Source organism: Culex quinquefasciatus, chromosome 2, assembly GCF_015732765.1.
Source record: "Culex quinquefasciatus strain JHB chromosome 2, VPISU_Cqui_1.0_pri_paternal, whole genome shotgun sequence".
In the NCBI taxonomy this organism is placed as follows: domain Eukaryota; kingdom Metazoa; phylum Arthropoda; class Insecta; order Diptera; family Culicidae; genus Culex; species Culex quinquefasciatus.
Window position 1 is genome coordinate 151287848 of NC_051862.1, and position 25931 is coordinate 151313778.

The 25931-nt window shown below is 36.8% G+C and overlaps 3 protein-coding genes across 3 annotated transcripts; 2 read left to right on the plus strand and 1 right to left on the minus strand.

Moving 5' to 3' along the window:
- The first annotated feature begins 481 nt into the window (after window positions 1-481).
- LOC6050454 (beta-hexosaminidase subunit beta) lies at window positions 482-7878 on the plus strand. Its single transcript, XM_001867022.2, has 7 exons — window positions 482-972; window positions 2960-3039; window positions 3106-3264; window positions 3332-3407; window positions 3466-3581; window positions 6679-7413; window positions 7475-7878. The coding sequence occupies exons 1-7, from the start codon at window positions 873-875 to the stop codon at window positions 7829-7831; spliced, it is 1623 nt and encodes a 540-aa protein (XP_001867057.1). The 5' UTR covers window positions 482-872; the 3' UTR covers window positions 7832-7878.
- Window positions 7874-14659, minus strand: LOC6050455 (neuronal acetylcholine receptor subunit alpha-7). Its single transcript, XM_001867021.2, has 8 exons — window positions 14327-14659; window positions 14133-14260; window positions 13962-14024; window positions 13790-13899; window positions 13349-13731; window positions 13141-13293; window positions 8193-8374; window positions 7874-8139 (listed from the first exon to the last, which is right to left on the minus strand). Exons 1-8 carry the CDS (start codon window positions 14394-14396, stop codon window positions 7915-7917), a joined length of 1314 nt encoding a protein of 437 aa, XP_001867056.2. The 5' UTR covers window positions 14397-14659; the 3' UTR covers window positions 7874-7914.
- Window positions 14660-21997: 7338 nt separating this feature from the next.
- On the plus strand, window positions 21998-23779 carry LOC6045163 (neuronal acetylcholine receptor subunit beta-3). Its single transcript, XM_001862527.2, has 6 exons — window positions 21998-22152; window positions 22207-22361; window positions 22419-22573; window positions 22634-23031; window positions 23149-23301; window positions 23360-23779. The coding sequence occupies exons 1-6, from the start codon at window positions 22014-22016 to the stop codon at window positions 23776-23778; spliced, it is 1419 nt and encodes a 472-aa protein (XP_001862562.2). The 5' UTR covers window positions 21998-22013; the 3' UTR covers window position 23779.
- Window positions 23780-25931: the final 2152 nt, after the last annotated feature.

Consider the following 25931-nt stretch of genomic DNA (forward strand, 5'->3'; position numbering starts at 1 on the left):
TCATTTTTTTTTTGTATGGACTGCTGTTTAAATTGTAAGGATAACTGTATGAACAAACCGATGAAAAAAATTGTCTTCTTTGGTCACTATGATGTTACACACAATTTGTGACACAAAGTTTCTGACAAATAAATAAAATGCAAAAAAAAATTAAAAATGACTGTTTCCTAGAGAATTAATACGTTTTTTTTAACCAAAAACAATGTTTCATTTATCAAAATATTTGATAAAAAGATGGTTAAAGCTGTATGATTCAAAACAATTTGTATTAATTTATGTAAAAGCACAACCATATGTTGCACGACCGATATTACTCGATTCTGTCCACTCGACGGTTCATCCAGACCAGCTTTAATTGGCGCACACAAACACACACACCCTGCACAGTACGAAGCTGAAGCCGACAGGCGGCAGGCAATAACCCGATGCCCCGAAGGAAGTTCGGCCCACAGTACAATAGCGATAATTGGACTCTGTAGTTGACTTTAATGCTGACCAGCCGCGGACCAGTTTCAGTTTCCAGAATCAGAAGAAGCAACACGATCACGATCATCAGTCACTCTCCATCGCGAAGAGAAAGAAGAGAGCTTAACGAGCCAAGGCCAAGAGAGCATCGATCGGGGAAGATCATCACTCTTTTTTTCAAGTTTTTTTTTTTTTGTTGGAAGTTGGCAAGTTGGTTTAGTTGAACTCGGCACTTGTACGGGTGTGCACACGATTGAAGCGTTGAGAGTAGTTTTTTGTTGTTGCTGTTGTTTTATAACTATTTGTTGTACTTTCGAAACAAATCAGACTGTCGTCATCGTATAATACAGGGCAGAGGCGATAAGAAAACTGTGACGAGGCGGCTGCTCGGTTTGGTTTTGGTGAACATGAAGTACGTTTTATTGCTGCTAAACACCTGGTTCCTGTACACCAATGGAGCTTACTCGTACATCGTGGACCCCGGACCGGTGGTGAAGGCGACGAAAGGTGAGAGAAGTATCAGGATTGTAATTTGTTTAAACTTGTGTCATTTTAAGCTAATGTGTAATATTTCGGGAGTAATGACCTTGTTCGTACTTGATACCTCTTCAAGAAGCTTAAACGAATCCAATTTAGTTTTTCCTAATTATTAATTTTGTCCAGGTAATAAAAATGTACACATACACACAGTCATTTGTTCAGTTTTCAATTCTGAGTCGATTGGTATGAATAGGGTCTACGAATCTAAAAATACATGCATTAGAAATTGATAGCCAGATTTGAACTGTATGCTAATCTTATCGAATTAAACAGAATAAAGTAGTTTTACTGAACTTAAAAACAGATGAACCAAAGTTTACTGCTTTGTCATCTTTTCAAACTTTATATCTATTTAAATTCCCTGTACCAAAATATCTGCAGCATCTGCGAATTAGCAATTCCAGCCCAAATCAGGATTTTTTTGGTACTTTTGTACCCTCTCCGATTTCAATGAAACTTTGTAGACATGTTATCCTAACCCTGTATAAGCCATTTTTGTGTATATGGAGCCGATAAGTGAGTTATTTAAATATATTTGTAATTTGCAATTTAAAAATTACTGTATCAAGAAGCCGTTGCATCGTATCAAAAAGTGGTCAAAGACAAACTTTTAGGAAATTGAACGGGCTTTCTAAAAAAAATACACTGAAATAAAAATACACGTCACTTCTATGAGATTTTTTGATTTTTAAGTTTAAAAGTCAAATTTTAAGGTGATGTCAAGATTTTTTTTCGTTCAAAATTTTTGAGGAAATAGGCTAAGATGTTACAAAAGAACTGACGAATAATACAGGATGGCATGTCTCTCCTAAAAATACAACAATCATTTACTAAAACTGTTTTTTTTTTTGAAAAGTGGTCTAAACGTAATTTTTTTAAAAACCGATAGTGGGAATCGATTTGCCAGACAATTTTACATAAAAGTCTCCATATTGACCATTGTCCTATGTCCAATTCTTGGGAAGATACAGCGGTTTAAAAAATTAAAATGTCGAAAAAATTGTTTTTTTGTGGTTTTCGGCAATTTCTTTATGACAGACTTGATTTTTCAGTTTCAAAAATATTTTTTGCAATTTCGTCTTGAAACTTCCTACTTTTCCTGTCATTCTCGCGTGACGAAACAGCCTACTTTTATCTACTAAAAATAACAGAATCGAATAGAAACACATTTCAAAATAAATGCTGAAAAGTTCTACTTTTCAGCACTGAAATGGATGCTGAAAAGTTGAACTTTTCAGCACTAGTTTTGAAAAGTAATACTTTTCAACATTTTTTTGATTTAAACGATTTATTGAAAAAATACATGAACATTCGACTTCTAATTTCACTCAATCGGTGTTTTTCGGAATTGCAAAAAATGTTGTATGGAACTCGTTGCAAAACTAGATTTTTTCAGCACTCTTTGTATTTATCCACCTCAGTGAACCTCGTTGGATAAATGTACGACTCGTGCTGAAAAAATCATCTTTTTGCAACTTGTTGCATAAACTACTATTGACCGGAAAGCTCGTCCAATTTCCCATAAGTTTGTCTTTTACAGCTTGTTAATTTCAGTCAGTCTTTTTGTAACATCTTAGCCTATTTACTGAAAAATTTTGAACGAAAAAACAATTGATTTTTAACTTAAAAATCAAAAAATCTCATAGAAGTGGCGTGTATTTTTATTTCAGTGTATTTTTTTTTAGAAAGCCCGTCAAATTTCTTGGAATGTCTATCATTCTGAGCTCTCGTGTCCATTTCTGGACAGGTGATCACGTTGCAATTGTTATTCCAAACACTGAGATAATGTTGTATTAATTTGCCTTGACTTCTCAGATCAGTTTAATTTCCACCTAGCTTTCGAACAGCTTAGAAGTGATAACAGTGATTATCGTATACAATAATTGAATTAATCAATCCGATGTCCCACACAAATCGTTGCACCATTTACCTTTTTTCTCGCGATTTTATTCAGGTGAAATATGGCCCAAGCCAAAATCTCAAACAACCAATGCGAAGTTCGCCATGATCAACCGATCTGCGTTTCAGTTTCAGGTAAGTCCATCACGAAAAAAGCATCCCATTAGAAAATCAATGTATCAAATTTGGTATAATTTCCAGATCTCGAACCATACGTGCGACATTCTCGAGAAAGCCATCGAACGGTACCAGAAGCTAACGCTCGATGTTGGAAACAGTGCCCGACGTTCGCTCTTCAGGTCTTCCCGAGGTCGAAACGATCAGACAAGGAAATCTCCCCGATCTGATGGAAATTTCAAAGTATGGAGTTTAACTCCTTTAATCTATAGCAAAATTTAAATTTAATCAAATGATCATTTTTTCACAGAAAACCCTGGAAATGATGCAACTCAATTTGAAAACTCCTTGCGAAAGTTTACCGTATTTGGCAATGGATGAGTCGTGTGAGTTGTAGTAATTTAATGTTATTCCGCTTTTAATACGATAATTTCATTCTTCAAGATGATCTTGTGATTGACGACACCCAAGCCAGCATTGAGGCGTTCTCTGTTTGGGGAATGCTGAGAGGGCTGGAATCCTTCTCGCAGATGGTTGTACTGTCCGATGATGGCAGCATGGTAAGTTGACCATTCATGGGCTTGTTTCGGTGGGCAAACTGGGCTCAAATTCCAAATATGAGCTTGATTGAACGTAACAAGAGCAAGTGCTGCCCCGCTTTTGAATTTGAAATGGGATTTAACCCGTGAAAATATTGTTTTCCATAAATCTACGAATTTGAGGGGCTTACACCAATAATGCAATAATTTTCAACATCAGTTGCGTGTAAGCCAGATCAGTGCTAAAATGTTTGTATATAACATTGAAGTTTGGAGCTCAAAATCACATATCACAAATGATCACTCTTGCCCGGCCTTGAATGGATTTCACCTACCAGTTTAGGTGATTATAAATCAAAATAAAACAACTTCTATGAAAAGTTTAAAATAACTTAGGAAAGGGGTATTCTGACAAGTAGTTTAAAGTTTCGATGATTTTAAATTACAAAGATAGTAATTTTTAAGAATATCCGTTAAAAACTTTGGCATTTTATGCATGGATGTTTTTTTCTAAATTTTCTTGAGAAATTTTTATTTTTTTTCCATATAAAATAATATAGGAAATTTAACTGCACACACTTGGCCCGTAAACCTTTTTATTTTTTAAAAGGTTAAACAAATTTAAAGAAACATGCTGCACAATTGATTTTTTGATTTTTTTTCTGTATATTTCTAACATGAAATATGGCAATTCTTTGTGAAATAGGCCAATTTCATGCATTTATATTTTTTGATTTGGCTCAAGCTTGCGTATTTTAATTACGGTACCCTAACATGTATAGGTCATCGCTGAAATTTCCGAGTTATCGCAGTTTTAGTGAAAAAAGTTGATCTTTTGCCGATTTCGTCAATTTCCCGAAAAACCCGGATTTTATTTTCAAAAAATCATAGCTCTGAATCCTGTTAATGAACCTCGCCCAATTTTTGATATTTTATGTAAAATTGTCCGAGTTATCCGTTAAAAATATTTTCAGATAAAGGCTCTTTGGTCCAGACACCGTCAAAACGGCATTTGATGTTTTCATATGACTTTTTCAAATGTTAGGCTAGATTTCTGAAACTCCACATTATTTTTTCTTGAAAGTCAAACTTATCATCTTTCTTTTGCACCCAAGACAGCTGAAATCGGTTGAAATGGAGCGAAGTTATGATTTTTTGAAAAAAGTGGTTTTTGTGAAAATTGACGAAAATGGCAATTTTTCGGACCACCCTAACACGGCGTCACCCTAATCTCCAAACAAAAAAATACGGGTCTAATTATTTTGGCCAAGGAACCCCCAGAAAATGTTTGAGCCAAATCGAAGCACTTTTATTATTTTTTTCTTTAACTTTCATATGGAACTGCTGCATTGAGGATTGCCGGTCCACTGGTTGCTAAGATACAGCGAATAAAAGATAAACAAACAGGAAAATTCTTGCTAACCTTTTCAAAAGGTCAAATGTACATAAGAAACCCATGTCGTATTGGTTGTGGATAATAAAATGTATTTTTCTTAAAAAAATAAAAAAACTGCATTTTTTTATTGTTACAAACAAACTTAAAGTGTCCTTGTAACAATTTGAAACTACAGTCGACTCTCTGGCTGTCGATCTTCTCGATATCAATAATTCTCCATCTATCGATGAATTCTTCAGTCCCTTCAATCTGCATACTTCAATTATCTTCATTCCTCGATATTTTCCCTTGCTTGAAGGATCTCTTCCTCGACGGTCCCTTGTATTCTGTTTGCTTTAAAAATCTCTTCCGGTTGTCAATAATTTCACTTTCTCATGGCTTGCATAGACATTTTTCTTGGCGAAACGAAGCTTTGGAGGGTGTTTGACATTAGTTTGTTTTTGTTTGATGGACGTTGCCATGATTCTCTCCCATAGCTGGGTATCAAGAAAAAATATTTTCAATCGAGTCTTCATTTTGCATCGTTCTGTAAGCTGATGATTCTCTTCCTCGACGGTCCCTTGGATATTGACAACCAGAGAGTCGACTGTAACAGGTTTTATGATGTTTTTGAAAACTCCGATACAATATAAACAGGCTTTAATAGCCTACTTAAAATCAAAAATGTTACTAGAGTGACCATATCTCAAAAACGGAGCACTTTAACAAGATTTCTGTAGAGTTCTTTTACGTTTCTTTACTTTACAATAGAAACTGCAGTATTTTTTTTTGTAACATTTCTTTTCTACCAAAAGCTGTTTTTTTTATTTTATTTTTTAAATCAGCGGCATATTTTATGCTTGTTTTATTGAATTTTTACATGCAGTCATCGCACATATTTGTAAACCCACAAACTTGGACCACTTTTAAGATATTTTGTCAATAGGATGCAAAATGTAAGTTTTCTTCCATCCCTACTATTTTTAAGACCTTTTTTAGGCCATTATCTTGCTATTTTACCTTAAATACAGTGAGTCAAATATTTGTCCGTATCCCCCAGTACGGAAATTTTGGTTATATAAATGAACATAAAAATCAACTAAACTACCAACATTCATACATCAATCGACGTGGAAAAATGCCCTCTTCAAGATCCTGTAAATAAATTTGTAAAAAAATTAGTCTTAAAAAATACAAAAATTCTCTACTGAAAAAAGTTAAAAGGTGAGGTCAAATAATTGTCAGTTTCCCTAATAAAACAACAATATCTAATCGATTTGAGTGAGTTCTTTAAGTAAATATTGATGCTCTGCCAAATACAAGTACTTTGAACTAATTTGTGACAGTTTTTAACTTCTGATAACTTTTTCTAGTAAGTTTATAATAAAAAATGGTTAAAATTTACTTGTTTTCGTAAAACTAATAAAAAAAAACTTTATGAACAACTATTTTTATTAAATTTTTATTTTATGTTGTAAGTGCCTCTATTGAACAAATTGGAACCGGTTCGACCCCCGGGGGGAAATTTTGTGATGGTCAGCTAGAATCTCTCATTTTGCCATTTGAAGCATCCAAATTCGTCCACTACAGCCCGATTACGAGTCCCTAGTCAGGGATTTGTAATTTTCATTTTTTGTGCAGTGAATTTCTGTTTCAAAATTGCCTGGAAATGTTTTGCCTGGGAAATAGCAATTGACAAATCTCAGACCTTTTAAATCTTAAATCTGCCAACATCGCCCACAGCTCCGCGTCAACTTCACGCGCATAAGCGACGAGCCCCGTTTCTCCCACCGCGGCCTCCTGGTGGACACTTCGCGCCACTTTGTCTCCGTCCCAACGCTCATCCGCATCCTGGACGGCATGGCGTACAACAAGCTGAACGTGTTCCACTGGCACATTGTCGACGACCACAGCTTCCCCTACCAGAGCGAACGCTTTCCGGAGTTGAGCGACCGGGGCGCCTTTCATCCGTCGATGGTTTACAGCCCAGATGACGTGCAGCGGGTCATTGAGGAGGCTCGACTGCGGGGGATTCGAGTCATGTCGGAGTTTGATACGCCCGGGCACACGCGATCGTGGGGCGTTTCTCATCCGGAACTGCTGACGGAGTGCTTCGACCAGTACCGGGGGAAGCTGGGGCCGATGGATCCGACGAAGGAGATGACGTACGCGTTTTTGGAGGAGTTGTTCCGCGAGATTGTGCACGTGTTTCCGGACCAGTACGTGCATTTGGGTGGGGACGAGGTTGGCTTCGAGTGCTGGGCGAGTAACGCCGAGGTCATGGAGTACATGAAGGTCAATCGGTTGTACTCGTTCGAAATGCTCGAGGAGAAGTTCATTCAGCGGATCGTGGATCAGATCGATGCGCTGAATCGGAGTTCGCTGGTTTGGCAGGAGGTATACGTCAACGGAGTTCGACTGCCCAAGGGAACCGTTGTGCACATCTGGACGGGCAATCGGCAAGACTTGTTGAACAGAGTAAGTTTGAGCTACTAGTGCCTCAATAACCCTTCTACAACCCCCAACTCATTCCTTTCAGATCACGCGGGACGGCCTTCCCGCCCTGCTCTCCTCCTGCTGGTATTTGGACCATCTGAGTACCGGCGGAGACTGGCGCAAGTTCTACAACTGCGACCCGCACGACTTTGTGGGCACTCAGGCGCAGAAGAAACTGGTGCTCGGTGGTGAAGCGTGCATGTGGGGTGAAGTGGTCAACGATCAAAACATTCTGCAGCGGATCTTTCCGCGGGTGTCGGCCACCGCCGAAAAGCTGTGGTCCCAGGAGGCGGTCAAGAACGCCGACCAGGCAGCGGCTCGGCTCGAGGAGCACACCTGCCGGATGAACCTGCGAAACGTTCCGGCCCAGCCGCCAAACGGGCCCGGGTTCTGTGTGTAAATGTTGCTGTGTAGACATTCGTAATAAAATCAAATCGTTTCGTGTAATTTGGGTTGAATGCTTTATTTTTGAATCGATATAGATTATTCCTTAAACTTTGTAACAGGCGGTACGAGCTTATCGGGGTGATTATTGCCGGAAGGTAGCAGCACAAGCAACATAATGGCGTACGCCACAGTCAAAGTGACAAAACAGATCCGTTCCAGAATCAAGCAAACCCTTCTCCAGTGGTAATTGTACGTCACCGCCAGTGGATCTGGCCCGACTTCGTTCACCAAGCTGGTGCCGTCTTCCGAGATATCATGTGACTAGAAAATTCCAAATTAAGAAATTTAAAAGTTCAAATAGTTTTTCAACTAACCTTCATAGATGCGTCTGCAGTGGTGGGAAAGAGCATCGCAACCAGAGGTTGGGAATCGATCAGGTTCATGGCGATGTCGAGCCATCGTGGCACCGGATACTGTCTTGCGGCCAGATTTCTGCTTATAGTGACGAATACCAGCATGGAGGCCGTCACGAAGAGGGAGTTGCGGAAGAAGATCACTGTAATCAAAATATAGAAACATTATGCTTAGGTAAGGCTACCAACTCTCTTGCTGAGCAAAAATTCGTACATGAAGCCGATTTGACTCTTTCGTATAGAGTGGTTCTCTACGATTTCACAAATCGACTTTTCTTTGTATTTTTGATATGGTTAATTTAAACAACGTCAAAAGAAGCAACTTTGAATCATTAGTTTTTCCATACGAGTCTCCATACATTCCCATTTCCATTCTGGGGTTATACAAAATGAGTATGTAAATGCATGATTTTCTAATCCTTTTTGTGTCTTCAGCAAAGTTGTAGGTTATAATTAAAAACTTTGCGGATAAAATAGTTAGAGGGAAAAAATCCGTTTTTTTTTATTCCAGCTATTATAACTAAAAGTTGAATTCCCATTTAATTTAATTTTCGAAATTTTTTATATGTTTTGAAGACATCTTCTGGGAGCAAAATTACAGAATTAATCGTGTTTTTTATCGAAAACCTGGACATAAAAATCTCGGAAACTATTGGGCCGACTAAAACATGAAGCCTTGGTCAAATTTTCTGATTTTTTTTAATAAACACAGAAATTTCATTCAAATTAAAAAATATATAAAACTGGATAAATTTACAAATTTAAAGAGAACAACGCTATAACATAAATTGTTGAAAAATTATTAAGTTAATTTTTTTTAATTAGACTTAAAATACTGTTAAATTATAAAATTTGATCTAAAATATGATATGCGTGAAATTCTCTATTTAAAGACCTTTTCATAAGTTATGCTCGATTTCAAAATTTTGAAATTATTTTTATTGAAATTATCAGAAAGTTTTACAAAAGTTTCGTTTTTCAACATTTAAATGAAGGCGAATGACACTGCAAAAAATTCATTTTTCACAAAATTAAAACTCAGCAATCACAAGTCGGATCAACAAAGTCAAAATCGAAAATTTCATTTATTTATTTTTTCAGCTTTTCGAAATAAAACTCCTGCATCTCAATTTTTTTGATGATTTAAAATTGATTTAAAATTGTTTCGGCGAAATTTCAGCTATTTTTTAGCCATGGCTTCAACATTGGAAAGCAAAATGTGTACCGAAATGCATTATGCACCAGTGAAGTTATCTTACAATAATTTGTTTTCAAACAATTAAATAGTGACGAAATATTAGTTTTTGCAATTCCGCCGTGAAACTATTAACTTTTCCTGTCATTCTTGAACGACGAAAGCCTAGTTTTCTGGACCAAAAATAACAGAATCGAATAGTAACCCTTTTCAAAACAAATGCTGAAAAGTCCTACTTTTCAGCACTGGAATGGATGCTGAAAAGTTGAACTTTTCAGCACTTGTTAGGAAAAGTAAACCTTTTCAACATTTTTTTTATCTATACCAGGCCTGCCCCCCTTCATAAAATATTCAATAAATAAATTGAGCGTCTTGCCTTTGACATACAATTAGAGGGTGACGACTCTCGAGATTTTCAATTTCCCGGGAATCAAGAGTTGAGTTTTGCCATTTCCCGGGAATTCCCGGGACCCGGGATTTTTTTCAACTAGCCAATAGTGTCAATAACTTAAAAAGAATAGTAAAAAAACGTATCTTTTTAATGAATTCAGATACAATTAATTCATACTAATCCAATGAAATGTAAATTTGAGTAACCTCATTGTTTTAAGGAAAATTTTCTTCATTTAAATTTTTTACCTCAATCTACAAATACAAAATCGTTTCTTGAGCCTTTTTGGGACTCGAAATTGCAGTTTAAAATGTTTACGAATCTTCATTCGCACATTCGCTTCATTCGAGTGAATTTTCAAAAGTTGGACAAACTTGTTGTTGGACTTATTATCAGATTTTTTGAAATTAAAAATATAACTATTATATAATTTTCCATTTATGCAATATGGCATTTTTGCAATATGATAAATAAGGACACAAAGTAAAAACTTTAAGTTGATTTTTTCCTTCTTAAAATCAACTGTAAATGTTCACAATTAGCGGACACTATTTTAACAAATAATGGCTGATTTTTTATTCCCAACATAATTTAATATGCAAAACACAAAATTACTTATTGACATCAAAAAAGGAAATTACCTCGATACAGCGAAATTGACTTACCAAGAATTAAAAAAAACAAGTTTATGAGTTTTTCTATGCTTGATAGAGGATATGGAAATCAAACTTATCTTGAAAAGGTTTTCTTTCTTAAAAATAATAAATATTTCATTCCTGGTGTGTTACTGCTAAGAATGTTTCAAGGTAAATTTGGGGGTCCACATTTTTTGGTTACTCTCAATTATAATTTTTGGAATTTTTAAAAGTTTAAATTTACACTTTTGAACATTGAACACACATTGAACATTCAATATTCTAAACAATTTTGAATTTTTCAAATGTTTTTTTCTGATTAAATTTTTAATTTTGGGTCGATATTTGTAAGTAAAAAATTTCCCGGGAATCGAGAGGTCCAAAAATGGCCGATTTCCCGGGAAATTTTTCCCGGGAATTCCCGCTCGTCACCCTCTACATACAATGTTGCAAATTCAACGTTTGTTAGGATTATGCCTTTGTATTTTTTGAAATGATTTTATTTATTTATTTATTGTTTAGATGTGAATAAACATTCTTTATGTTTGAATTTGATTCTTATCATTTCAATACTGATGTTATCAGAAATAATTATTTAACTTGAAAAATATGCAAAAAGATTGCAAAAGACACTGAATTCTAATTTCTTAAAGTTTTGGCTGTTTTTATTTCTAATTCAACTGTTTCTTTTTTGAGGATTTTGATTATTTTTTTTTTCGGAGCAACTTTTCAATGATAAAGTTTTGCTGGGAAAAAGCTTAAAAAAGACAAATTAATCATATTGAAAATAAAGATCGCTGCAAACATTTAAAAAAATAATAAAAAAAAGCAATATAAAGAAGTTAAGAAATCAGATAGCATTTTTTTCATAATCTTAAATAATTCTAAGAAATAATATTTGTATACACTTTTTTAATTTTCATGTCTTAAAAAAAATTTAAATGTTTTGTAAAATATTTGAATAAAAGTGCACAACTACGCAAAAAAAATGTTTTTTCGTAGAGAAGATTTGAATCCCAAATTCGTTTTAATAAATTTTATCTTGTCTCGTTGATTTTTCTAACTTGAAAAAAAAACTTGCAATGACGAATTTTTTATATTTTTTGAAGTAAATTACTGTTAATGATGGCAGGGAATTCAATTTCAATCGACAAAAACAATTGCAATACAGTTTTGTCCAAAACAAAATAAAAGTAAATCAAATAAACACATCTTTGAAAGTAATCTTTGTATTTCTTTCTTCAAAACAAATTTTTTGAATCGTATTTGCCACAATTGTATATGTATTTGTTTACTTGAATTAACCTATTAAAATAAATTTTATGAAAAAAAATGTTTCCTGTTTTTTTTACTTTCACCAACATTAGTTCCGGTAAAAAAAAAAAGAAAAAGCATTAGTTCCGGCCCGCTTCTGCTTTATAAAAATAAGATCTGGCCCGCAGGGCCAAAAGGTTGGGCACCCCTGATCTAAACGATTCATTGACTCAATGCATTTGACCTCTGTTCAAAGGTTGTTTTCAGATTTGCAAAAAAAAAACTTGTATGGAACTCGTTGCAAAACTTGATTTTTTCATCACTCGTCGTATTTATCCAACTCGGTGAACCTCGTTGGATAAATGTACGACTCGTGCTGAAAAAAATCCTCTTTTTGCAACCTGTTGCATAAACTACTATTATGCAACAAATTGTAAAATACAGCACGCGTCGTACATTCACAGAATTAGGCTCTGCCTTGTTTTTATTGCTGTTTTTAACTAAATTTACCAAAAATACTGGTTTGATCAATTTTTCACCCTCAGCCAAGGTTTTTTGTACGGTTTTTTGTTTAAAATTGAAGTTTTTTTATTTCAGTGTTATCATAATTTCTATTTTCATCCAAAATAGTTGGATTGTGAGGTTTTGCGTGAATATCTATTTACAGGATTCTGAGACATGATTTTGTGCGATTTTTTTTTTGAGGATTTTGATACATTATTTGAACTCGAAGCTCCATTCGTCTCGAGTAAAATTAACTGGGAGCTCATTTCAAGGGTACTTTTAATTCGATTGAGGTACCGAAATCCAATATTTTGTTGCAAAAATCATATCAGAATAAAAATCAGAATCATGTTAATGGATATTAAACATTTTTTTTAAACTTCTGATAAATCATACATACAGTCGACTCTCTGGTTGTCAATATCCAAGGGACCGTCGAGGAAGAGAATCATCAGTTTACAGAACGATCCAAAATGAAGACTCGATTGAAATTTTCTTTTCTTGATACCCAGCTATGGGAGAGAATCATGGCAACGTCCATCAAACAAAAACAAACTAATGTCAAACACCCTTCAAAGCTTCGTTTCACCGAGAAAAATGTCTATGCAAGCCATGAGAAAATGAAATTATTGACAACCGGAAGAGATTTTTAAAGCAAACAGAATCCAAGGGACCGTCGAGGAAGAGATCCTTCAAGCAAGGGAAAATATCGAGGAATGAAGAAAATATCGAGCAGATCGACAACCTGAGAGTCGACTGTAATTGTATTTAGCTATGAGAGAGTTTCTTTGTTCACTCACTTTGGAGAATATATGTTAAAAATCTTCATATGCAACATGGTATGGATTTTTATCAAAGATTCACCATTGTAATTTTTGAAATATATCAAATACGTAATCATCACCAAACAATTATTTGATCAGTACTTACACACAAATGGAGTGTCATCACCACTAGACGGTGCCAGCCAAGACAACTGCTGAAGGAATATGTAGTGAGCATGGAGAATCACCATCAGCACCACGTATCGCATGTTACTTTTCAACGGTAGCCAAAGCACTACTAAGTTTACACTAGCCATCACTGAAAAATAAAGAAAAAGTTTTCCAAAATGTTTATAAAAATTTAAAATACACACCAAAAGCCGGCATCGTGATGCAAATATCATACAACGTCGAGATCCTTTCCACGATAAATTTCACCACAATCACCGTGAACGTCTTGTTATGCAACGCTGAAGTTTTGCTTGTTTTAGAACTATTTATCGACAGCATCTTCCAGTGCGGGTTCTGGAGACCCCGTTCCGCAATCACGTAGGTATCAAAATTCTCCATCACGGTATTTCCGTCAATCCGATCCCAGGAACCTAACTTCAAGGCACAGCTCACAATGCCGTACGGCCACTGACGAACGTCGTAGCTGCACATCGCCGGAAATGTGCACCGTGAAACGCACGTAACTTTGCCCGAGATGTGAACGAAACACTTTCCCGTACCGCAGTGGATTCCATTTTCGTCAAATCTGGGAAATAGCGCGAATTTTAGTTGATGTTAGAAAATTTAATCGATATCAAAGTTACGTAATGTCAAGCCCAAAGTTTGGACTCCAAACTTCGCTCTCTTTGACGAAAACTGTTTCACTTTGTGGAAAGTCAGAGGAGTTCCACTTGAGTCGTTCATCGATCCATGTCTAGAGAATGAGGATAACGGTTATTTGGAGTGTTTAATTTTGAACAGCTAATTTAAACTCACCATTGGAACGGAAGCCGTCAATGTTAATTTGACGGCATCGGAACTGCCAAAGTATGTATTTTGCTGAAAATTTCGTAAAGATTACAAAATTTAACTATACTGACATTTAATTAAAGATTTATTTGTAAGTCTTAAAAATGCGTTTAAAAAAATTAAGAAAAATTGTCTTACCAGTGAAAAATCCTTAACTTGAATTTCCATGCTCAGTTTAATAGGTCCATTCTGAGCCGATTGAGGTGGATCCGTTACATTGTATTTGTACAGAATCCTCTCTTTTATTTTCCGTTCCGATAGTTGAGCTAAAGATGCAAACATAAAACAAGACACTTTTTACTTTCGTTTAAACTAGAGTGTCCTTAACGTACCACAAACACTCCAAATATCACTCAACACTAAACTGGCTAGCAAAACCGTTAATTGTACCACTCGAACCATCCTTCCCGCAAGCGATCCCAACTTAAACTGCGCCTAGAGAAGACGATCTGCTGACACGTCCAGGAAAACATCCAGAAAAAAAAGACATGGAATTCCAGAAACCATTTCTTTGTAGTGCAATTTAAATGCAAACTCTTTTTTCATTCACAAGTCTTATCAACGACACTATTCCTCTCCGTATGGTCCAGAACTGAGGTCGGGAAAAAAATATAATTGGATTGTTTGCAAACACCAGAAGCCCTTCTGGACATGTGGAGTGGAGTGATGCACTCTCGAGGTTCAAGTGTGTGGCCACTTGGGAATATAGTCCAGGAGAATAGTCCAGAGCCCATCATAACAAGATCGGTTCAACTACTTACTTCCTAGCGTTGAGCGTTATGGATCATCTGCGTGACGAGCAGCAGTGATAATTACTCGTTTTTATTACGTGCCAACTTTCAGCTTGAGTGCACTATCACGAAACCCTTTTGGGATTGGCTCCTCTGGTCGGTGTTATCATTTCTGCGTAGTAGCGTGTAAATCAGTTGCAGATGCATTCGGAGAAATGTTCAGAGTTGAAATTTCGACTAAATTGTTGTTTATGCAACACTTTCTCGAGATCTAAGTTCAAATCATTTCCCTTCTAAATGGAATGGAATGAACATAAATTAGGCCTCTCAATAAATGCAAATCTTCGAAATTGGAAAATGTGATAAATGTTGGTCATTAAAGAATGTTTTTTTTATCGAAATTGAAACATTAGCGTGATCCGGTTTGCAAAAAGTTTCTCAGATCGATCTGAAAGCAAATAAAGGCCGATGAAACTTTTTGATGATGTTTTTAGTTTTCAAACAAAATAGGTTTCAACTTTAAAGTGAAGCCGTTGATCATTTTCGAAGAAAATTGAGCATCACTATACAATATTCTGTATTAAATTCAATTTAACGAATTTTAGCACCAAAAGGAATCAGCATGTGCCGGTTGTTGCCTTCTTGAAGCCACTGATAGAATTTTTGATCTAAATCAAATTTGCTTCAAAATTTATATCATTTTGTGGCAAAGTCATTGACGTCCTAGTTAGCAATCATTGATTAATGACGATTTCCATAACTTTACAAGGAATGGGATAATCGTTACCAAAAGGAATCAGCATGTGTAGGACACTATTCTAAACAACTTGTTTAGAATAGTGTCCTTTATATCTTTGAACGAAAAATCATGACAATGATGGAAGTCTTCACGTTAACTCAATATAGGATTCTACTTTTTTTTGTAGCTTTGTTTCAATGGTATTACAAACACAATCACATACTTTTTTCCTCTAAACTGTCAACCAACTGTAAAACTTTCTGTTCGTTTTTCTCTTAACACCGAGTTGATTTACGGGTGCCACGATATCTCGAGATGGGATGGACCAAATTGGTTGAAATTTAAAGTGGAGCCTCTCAAGACATATCCCGTGTAACGAAGCATGTTTTTTTAAATTCTGCTTTAAAAAATACAAAAATCAAAAACTGACGATTTCTTAAATGAAAAACACAAAAATATTTTTATCAGAGCGGGTTGTGGCGCTATAACCACGGCAAATAGTGTCCAGGGCATTCGTGGAAATCAGCCCTCTGTCACGACGGCCATGTTTATGAAACCTAAATGTTCGACGCGAACATGAAGACGCAAAGAAGATGAAGAACGCATTTGCTGTCAAAATTTAAAAATAAACAAACCGCGTGGTAAAAAAAGGCATTATTTCATAATGTTGAAATGATTTCCATGAAAAATAATGGCACGGGACACGGGACGGATTTCCAAACGCAAGTTCCCGAAGGACCCTATCCGCCAGAGACTATGGATAAATGCCCCGCGAAGTGGCGATGAAGACGGTTTTGCAAGTTCAAAGTTCAGATTTGTTCGGACCACTTCGCGATGAACTTCTTGAGAGTCCACGAAAGGTCGGATTCTACACATGCACGCGTTTCCTTCGATTCCCTGAGTGAGTCGACAGGGAGTGGGCCAGTCCTCGGAGAAGGTTATCGAAGGATGTTCGGAAAGACCAGCTCCGCCACAATCACCGGAATCACGGATGTTTCTGCACTTGGTCGGTTACTCCCTGCCGGAGATTGCAGCGAGTTGTTCGGAAGGATCAACAGCGGGACTTGGCCAGTCCCGGTCCAGTACTACCCGGCAAATCTTCCCGGTCAATCGGAAGCAACAGTTCTCATCTTTTTTCGTAACAGATTTGCACACCCAAAAAGAGATGTTTCTTGAAAATTTGGTGTAAACAAACAGACAACACAAATACTGCTACACTCACAGAGCCCACACAGTAGTATTAGTGAAGAGCCCACGATAAACAACGTGGGCTCTTCACTAATACTGCTACGTGGGCTCTTCGAGGTTTTGGTGACTGTCAAACGTTCTAGCCATTTACAGTGGTGCCAGGGGGTTGGTGGAAATACAATGTCCCATCCCAGAGGGTCCCGGAGAACCAAACCTTCTTAGCATGGTGCTCCCAACGAATACAACCAAAATCTCGGAGCGTATGGTGGTGTGTCCCCACGCTTCTTCCTCCCCTGTCGATTCAGAATTGTGTTGTTATTCGAACACTCAGTGCTCAAACTCAACCCAATTACGAGTCATCTCTGTGATACGGCTTTACGCAGTAGGCCTGGCCGCTTTAACGCTTGTTAATAAATGACAAGAAGAGTGCTAGGCGTCATCTAACCTAAGGCACTCTCCAGGATCCCTTCGAAAGATTGGCTGCGCTAGGGTCTGATTAGATTAGATTAGAAAAACACAAAAATATTTTTATCTTTTTTTAACTATGCTTTTTGAAAATCGGCATCGGAACTGGTTTAACGAGTCACCAACATTTTGAGCTGATTTGTCCAAAGCAGTGTTGTTACTTCCCTTTGTCGTAGAGGGCTCATCCCTAGTAACATTTTAGGTTTTAAGTAGGCCATAAAAGCCTATTTAGGCCGTATGAGGGTATTCAGAAACAAACGCTGAAAGTTTCATCTAAATCAGAGCACCTCAATACGACCTGTTACACACTGGTGAAAAACTCGCTCCTTAGTATAGATATCTCAGAAATTTCTCGATGAGACACATTTGAAAGTAGCGATGACTATTTTTTTCCTGAAATCGTTGTTCTAGAAAAGACGCCGTGCATTAAATTACTTGTGAAAAATTATTCAAGCAATTCATTTTCTGAATTTCCTGAATCCTTAATTCTAATGCTCGGGAAACTGCTTAGCTTAGCTTAGCTTGGTTGACCGTACTCTAGCCGAGCATACCCAAGTAACCACAAGCACTAAATTGAAGTATTAATTCAGTACTAAATCAGCACTCGAATGTTTTGAAGAAGTAAATAAGCTTTGCGAATGCCTCAAAGTACCAAAACTTTGCATCATTACAACTGGCATTAAATCACCATTTACGACCATGAAAATGTGCTTCAAAGCATTTGATGTTTATCAACTAAGTAACCCATCGATACGGGAAACATTTCAGCCAGACATGTCTTATTGACTTTGATCCTTCTCCCGTCATACCGTTCTAATAAGCGTGCGGGCTAAGGCGCAGTTCCCCCAGTGTGCATATGTTATAATTTTGCGTGAACTGGGTTCAATTCCCGCCGATTGAAGTGTTTTTTTGTTTTTTTTTTTTTTTTTGTGGAAAACTGCAGCCTTAATTAAGCCAAATTTTTCAAAACATATGTCCAAAGGACAAAGGACATTATCAAAAGTTCTCTGGTAAATTTAGTTACTTTTCTTACAAGCAATAAGCTGCTTTCCGGAAGTCTGATACACTTTGTGAAATTTTGCCAACCGTGGACCAAGCACTCCTCGGAAAAAACAGTTCCCGTTAGCCGTTAGCCAGTACTTGTCCCTAATAACCTCAAGCTTTCCGTAATTGATTGCACTGCACTTACTGGCTGGCCGCAATTTGCTGTGTGACTCGTAAATAATTTCCGTCCAACGAAATGACAACGGGTTTTTCTCATGAACCAGAAACTCGAAACAGCATAAAGAAAACCTTCCTTAATGTTCGATGCATCAACCACATCGATTAAAACTTTCAAAACAAACACTCATTTCAGAATACATCAGTTGGCTGGCGCGCATCCTGGAGATCGACGAGAAAAATGCAAGAATAACATCAAAGTGTCACACTCACACATGACACGCAACAGGAGAAAAAAAAACAAAGGAGGCCCACCACCAAGTGTGTGGAGCAGCTAGCTGTCCTTTTTTTCCCCCAGCGATGACGTCGATAAAGCAGTTTTTTTGTTCGAGCTTTCGGTGAGGCATTAAATCGGCATCACTGTGCGCCACTTGAAATATTTCTCAAGGAAAAAGTGCTGATTTAATGTTTTGAAGCATTATTTGCTGGTATTAAATGCCAATATAATGCTGATTTAATGCCGCTATTTAGTGCCTCGCGGTTACTTGGGTAAAGCTCGCAATAGCTAGGTTGGCGCCGATAAGGAAAATAAATGCGTCAGGAATGTGCCGAATGACACATCACCACTCATTTGTCCTTTTGGTCAACTCCTCACGATCAACGGGGGAGGTGGGGAGGGATTTGATGATTGGATACCCTATAGAGATGCCTAAGAACTTAGACGACCTCCAAGATATCCGGATTTGGAAGGGGAAAGGGTTTGATGGGATACTTCACCGACGAATGAAGTAGTGGGCATTGGTTGATAAATATTATGAACACTAAAATGCAGTAATATAATAAGATATAAATTAGAACGCTCTCACCAAATTCAGTTCCAGGATCATCCAACCAGCTCCCGACTGCGATGTAAACCTCTTCCGTGATACATTCCAAAAGCACTGCACTTATGATGCCATTATTCAATTATACTAACCAATCACCCCATGCACACAAACAGTGACACAAAAGAGATGAAAATTATCACGAAAAAACAGGACTGCGCGTCCCCAGAAGCACTGCATTTATCTTTTGACTTCTAATGCTCGGGAAACTGCTATAGAGCAATTCTCTACCAAAACCGGAAATGGATTTTATTTGTATTTTTTTATTTGGCTCAAACTTTGTGGGGGCCTTCTATATGACCAAATAAGCTATTTTGCGTCTTTGGTTCACCCATTCAAGTCTCCATACAATTTTGGCTGTTGTCCATACAAAAATGGTATGTAAATATTCAAACAACTGTAACTTTTGAGTGAATTTTCTGATCAATTTGGTGTCTTCGGCAAAGTTGTAGGTATTGTTGAGGACTTTTGAGAAAAAAAGGTTCTCAAAAAACAAAATTACAGATTTTTTAATTAACTTTTTTTCACTAAAACTCAATTTCCCAAAATACGTATTTTTTGATTTTCGAGATTTTTTAAAATGTTTTAGGGGACAAAAATTCGCAACTTTTGAGCCATAGAGAAACATGGTCAAAAAATCTGCCGCCGAGTTATGAATTTTTGAAAAAAATAGTGATTTTTGGAAAAAAATCGAAGTTTCATGCAAAAACAAATTTGACATTATTTTTTAATGCAAAATTGAACTTGCAATCGAAAAGTACTCCACAGATTTTTGATAAAGGGCTCCATTTGCAAGTCCACGAACAGGGCATACCCCTTTGTATGGGATGTCGTTTGGACTTCACCAATCTGCCTGAAATTTTCAGGGGTTGTTTGTACATATAAAACTAGCATCTGGCCAAAAGATGAGCACTCTAGGTCAACGGGAAGTGGGGCAAATCGGGACACAAAGTTTGAAGGTTCAAAAACGTCAAAAATCGTAAAAAGGCTGTAACTTGGGCAAAATTCAATTTAATTTCAAAATTCAACATGCATCTGAAAGGGCTCAAAAAATGCAACACAATGCATGATAGAGCATCCCGATTGGTTAAATCTAAATGGAGTTATTGGCATTTTAGTGAAAAAATAGCATAGTTTTCAAACTCAAATAAAAAAGTGTTCCATCCAGATATCAACTCGGTTCGACCTGCAGCTTGTAGGGGACATCTAAGACTACCATTTGAGATTGAGAACGCTTTGGGTAAGGCAGTTTAACATTTTAAATAGACACTTTTACTTTTAGTGATTTTTTTGGTTGTAAATTTTTGCTCGGGGGACCCCTTAGATCCCATTTTCTGGTGATAATTTTATCATATTCGTGTTTCTGAGACAATTTCACAATAGAAACATGCATAAATATGTTTTTTTGATCCATTTTAACCCTTTAAAAAATAAAAGTTAAAAACAAACTTTGATTCACATTTATTGAAATTCAAGTTCGTTTCCAACGATACTAGACGACACCAGAAAAAAGCAGCATCTCATTTTTTTTGACCTTTCATTTTTTAAAGGGTTAAAATGGATGAAAATAAACATTTTTATGCATGTTTCTATTGTGAAATTGTCTCAGGAACACGAATATGATAAAATTATCATCAGAAAATGGGATCTAAGGGGTCCCCCGAGCAAAAATTTATAATCAAAAAAATCACTAAAAGTAAAAGTGTCTATTTAATATGTTGAACTGCCTTACCCAAAGCGTTCTCAGTCTCAAATGGTAGTCCCAAATGTCCCCTACAAGCTGCAGGTACCGAGTTGATATCTGGATGGAACACGTTTTTATTTGAGTTTGAAAATTGTGCTATTTTTTCACTAAAATGCCAATAACTCCCTTAAGATTCAACCAATTGGAATGCTCTACCCCGCATTTTGTTGCATTTTTTAAGCCCTTTCAGATGCATTCTGAATTTTGAAATTAAATTGAATTTTGCCCAAGTTACAGCCTTTTACGATTTTTGACGTTTTTGAACCTTCAAACTTTGTGTCCCGATTTGCCCCACTTCCCGTTGACCTAGAGTGCTCATATTTTGGCCAGATGCTAGTTTTATATGTACAAACAATCCCTGAAAATTTCAGGCAGTGAGGTGAGGTGAGGTCGATGCGAGATGGGTATGCTTTGCTCGTGGACTCGGTCTTAAATTTCCTTTTTTAATGCTATGTTTTCTTTAAAAAAATATGGTTATAAAAAAATCATGATTTAAATATTTTAATTGTATTGGTAAATCTTCTATATATATAAAAAAATTTCGACGGTTTTGTTCGAACGCGAATCAATTCAACACGGAACGTCGGATCGAGGTGCTCTTTGTTGCATTGGGTTCGTGTAAATCCAAGGAAGGTTCTTACGCAAAAAAGTTACAACTTTGGCCACTCTAGAACCGATTCCGGAAAATCTGCAGATTGTATGGGAAAAGTTATGTAAAATCAAATTTTGATCACAGGAGGCTGAATAAGCAAAAAAGTTAAAAACGTCAACAAACGTAAAAAGGCAGAACGAAGTTTGTCGGGTAAGGCTTGTTTTTCATATTTTTTTAATCAGTTGTTAAAATTCAGTTATGCTTTGATCATGTGTTTATCCTTACAGAATAAGGATGTAATAACATTTCAGAGTCATGATAAACAAGATTATTTTGTTACATTCCGATATCCCAGACATGTATGGGTACAGCTTAGCACAAGTAAACTTGGAGGCATTCATTTTTTGGGAAGCTCACGATTATTTTATCTTGTCTGGAGCCGTAGAACTACTAACAGACCATAACCTAGTATCGAATTACAGAGGAGTATAGCCGAAAGTGGGCCAAACTGAAATATGGAAACAGTTACAACCATTCAAATTTCATTCAGTTGTGTAGAAATCGTTGAAGTGCATATATGTTTATTATTGATTTCTGTGGAGATGAAGTACCTATTATTCTTTTTGGCAGCAGCAAGCCTTTTTGAAGGAAATGGTTTGTAACTCAAATATCCTCAATGTTTACAATTTTTAAAAAGATTCTTCGCAGCTTCCTACAAATGTGAAGTCGATCCGGGAACGACGGATGCCAGACTTCGAAAAAAGTTGTTCTGTGGAAAGTACGATAAATCGGAACGCCCCGTGAAGAATCACAACTCCCCCATTACTGTGTACGCCCACATGGATCTGCAGAACTTTGATTTCGTAAGTGGTTTTGTGCGAAGCGAATAAAAATAAGTCTAACGTGATCTATTTTTTTAGAACGAGAGCCTTCAAAAGCTGTTCCTCAACGTTTGGTTCGCCCTCAGATGGAAAGATGAATACTTGACGTGGAATGCGATGGAATTTGATAAAATTGAACAGATTGTAATCGATTCTGAGGACATTTGGTTGCCCGATTTGATGCCTTACTCGTCGTAAGTTTGAAAAGTTTTCGAGTTTGTCGGTATCTTTTCTAACACTTTTCACAATAACAGTTACTTTAGCAACAATTTGGACACCTCCTGTACCACCCCCAAGTGCCAGCTCGAGTCGGATGGGACGGTCAAGTGCGTTCCGGCCTGCGAGTACCACTCGATTTGTGAGTCCGATTTCACCAACTGGCCGTTTGATCGGGCAAATTGTACGCTTCGGTTTGGCATGTGGGTTGAGGACTCCAATCAGGTGAACTTTGTGGTCAACAGTACGAATGCCGGTGCGAACGATGTCAATACGCACAACCAGTGGAAGATCGTGGCATCCGGGGTGAAGACTCACGATACCAAGATGCCCTCACCGACCAACGAAAACACGACCTACCCGACGATCGTTTACAACTACGTGCTGGAACGCCACTCGGGATCGCACTGTGCGTCGTTACTGGCACCGGCGTTTGGTGAGTATCATGTCAATTGGGAAGAATCGAGGCATTTCCTAAAAAGTCTCCACGTGGTACATTTTCTAATTTTAAGCATTATCTGAACTACCATGCGTCTCCATGTTTCTTTTGCAGCGATTATTTCCATCAACTTTATTTCGATGTGGCTCAACTGTGAACGACGAGAGCGGCTTTTCATGCTGGCTGGTAGCATTTTCATTCACTTTACCTTCATCGAGAACCTGTACTGGCAGATACCCTACAATGGAGCTACGGTTCCGTCGTTTCGTAAGTTTTCCTGTTTTTTGAGATTTTTTTTTTCGAATCAAACTTTTCTCCTTTTCAGTAATCTTCTTCCGGGACTCACTAGTCTTGACGGTTCTTCTAATGGCATCAACGATAATGGTCAAGCACTTGTCCCTCAAAACCGTGGAACCCCCTGCAGTCGTTAGCGGCTTTGTGGTCGTGCTTACGGCCAATCAGTTGGGACAAATGATCTTTGGTCAGGGTGGTTCTATTAGTAGTGAACCGACGCCGAAAAATGGTCACCTGAATAACGCACCTGCTGAAGACAATTCTGGCGATACTGTCGTTTTGGTTGGAGAAGATAGGCTGGACTCAGATGCTGGTGGATCGAAGAAATCTGTTGGCAACAGTGGTGCATACAAAATGATTGCCCACGTGGTGGATAAATGTTTGTACATTGGAATTGTAGTTACCTACACCTTGATGGTTTTGGCTCTGATTCCAAAGTATTATAAATAAATTAAAGATTTATTTGATAAAATAAAGTGTTACACTCCGAAACGGAACTTGGTTTTGTTTTGATTTAAATATGGTCAGAAACAAGTTTTCATAATTCGGCCTATTTTTGCTTTAAGGGGTTATATACATGTATATCAGTAAAAAAAAGTCAGAAATTGGTATGAGCAAACACTTCAATTTTTGTTATCAATCCAGACCTTCAAAACAGCATTTTAAGTTTTCATTCGACCTTTTTAAATGTTAGGCTAGATATTTAAAACTTCTAACTATATTTCCTTAAAAGCCTATCTAATACCCTTTCATTTGCGTCCAAGACAGCTAAAATCGGTTGAAATGGCGCGGAGTAACGATTTTTCTGAAAAAAAGTGGTTTTTGCGAAAATTGACGAAAATGGCAATTTTTCGGACCCTAACTAACCCTAACAAACAAAAAAATACGGGTCTAATTATTTAGGTAAATGAACCCCGATCGCCCGATCGGAGACTTTTTTTTCGAATCATGCTGTTTTCGTGGGGAATTGATGTATTTTGAAGTTAGCAGTTTCAAAAAACAGTGTTGTCGTATCAACAAAGTTCCAAAAAGCAAAATAAAGAGAATTGTTTCAGCTTTCCCAAAATATTTTTTTTTCAAAAGTGGGCAAACATGTGCATTAATTTAAAAACTGTACACTAAAATGGAAAACTGCTGGGTAATTCTCTACCAACTCACACGAAATCGGGAAAAGTTGCCCCGACCCCTCTCCGATTTGCGTGAAACTTTGTCCTAAGGGGTAACTTTTGTCCCTGATCACGAATCCGAGGTCCTTTTTCCGATATCTCGTGACGGAGGGGCGGTACGACCCCTTCCCTTTTTGAACATGCGAAAAAAGAGGTGTATTTCAATAATTTGCAGCCTGAAACGGTGATGAGATAGAAATTTGGTGTCAAAGGGACTTTTATTTAAAATTAGACGCCCGATTTGATGGCTGGCACAGAATTCCAAAAAAAACGTATTTTTCATCGAAAAAAAAACACTAAAAAAGTTTCAAAAATTCTCGCATTTTCCGTTACTTGACTGTAAATTTTTTTGGAACATGTCATTTTATGGGAAATATAATGTACTTTTCGAATCTACATTGACCCAAAAGGGTCCTTTTTTATTTAGAACAAATTTTTTCATTTTAAAATTTCGTGTTTTTTCTAACTTTGCAGGGTTATTTTTTAGAGTGTAAAAATGTTCTACAAAGTTGTAAAGCAGACAATTACAAAAATGACAATATCTAGACATACGAGGTTTGCTTATAAACATCACGAGTTATCGCGATTTTACGAAAAAAAGTTTTGAAAAAGTTACTTTATGCGTTTCTCTTTGTTTCGTCGTCCGTGTCTGTTGCGGGTGACCAACATTTTCAAAACTTTTTTTCGTAAAATCGCAATAACTCCTGATGTTTATAACCAAACCCCTTATGTCTATATATCAAATTTTTTGTAATTGACTGCTCTACAACTTTGTAGAACATTGTTGCACTCTAAAAAATGACCCTGCAAAGTTAGAAGCAGATTCGAAAAGTACATTAAATTTCCTATAAAATGACATGTTCCAAAATTTTTTACATCCGAGTAACGGAAAATGGGAGAATTTTTAAAACTTTTTGAGTGTTTTTTTCGATGAAAAATACGTTTTTTCGAAATTCTGAGTACACCATCAAATCGGGCATCTATTTTTAAATAAAAGTCCCTTTGACACCAAATTTCTATCTCTCCACCGTTTCAGGCTGCGAATTATTGAAAAACATCTCTTTTTTCGCATGTTCAAAAATGGAAGGGGTCGTACCGCCCCTCCGTCACGAGATATCAAAAAACGGACCTCGGATTCGTGACCAGGAACAAAAGTTACCCCTTAGGACAAAGTTTCACGCAAATCGAAGAGGGGTCGGGGCAACTGCGATGTGAGTTGGCGGAGAATCACCCACCTATAAAACACTGCCATTTTGTGTTTTCAATTAATTTTTGATTATCAAAAATGTTGAAAACATAACAGGAATTTAAAAATTCAGCTGATAGATTTTCTATTTTCTTGCCTTATAAATTAAAATAACGTTTTTATATAAATATCTTATTTGGCCCGCAAGCTCATTTGAGCTTCAAATTTGGCCCGGCGTCCAACAACTTTGA

Coding starts and splice junctions, on each gene's coding strand:
- LOC6050454 (XM_001867022.2), top strand. CDS start 873: ATGAAGTACGTTTTATTGCTGCTAAACACCTGGTTCCTGTACACCAAT. Junction 3,265..3,331: donor GATCTGATGGAAATTTCAAA/GTATGGAGTTTA, acceptor ATTTTTTCACAG/AAAACCCTGGAAATGATGCA. Junction 3,582..6,678: donor TGTCCGATGATGGCAGCATG/GTAAGTTGACCA, acceptor CATCGCCCACAG/CTCCGCGTCAACTTCACGCG.
- LOC6050455 (XM_001867021.2), bottom strand. CDS start 14,396: ATGGTTCGAGTGGTACAATTAACGGTTTTGCTAGCCAGTTTAGTGTTG. Junction 14,025..14,132: donor AAGTTAAGGATTTTTCACTG/GTAAGACAATTT, acceptor CGAAATTTTCAG/CAAAATACATACTTTGGCAG. Junction 8,140..8,192: donor CTGCAGACGCATCTATGAAG/GTTAGTTGAAAA, acceptor GGAATTTTCTAG/TCACATGATATCTCGGAAGA.
- LOC6045163 (XM_001862527.2), top strand. CDS start 22,014: ATGGAAACAGTTACAACCATTCAAATTTCATTCAGTTGTGTAGAAATC. Junction 22,574..22,633: donor GATTTGATGCCTTACTCGTC/GTAAGTTTGAAA, acceptor TCACAATAACAG/TTACTTTAGCAACAATTTGG. Junction 23,032..23,148: donor GTTACTGGCACCGGCGTTTG/GTGAGTATCATG, acceptor TTTCTTTTGCAG/CGATTATTTCCATCAACTTT.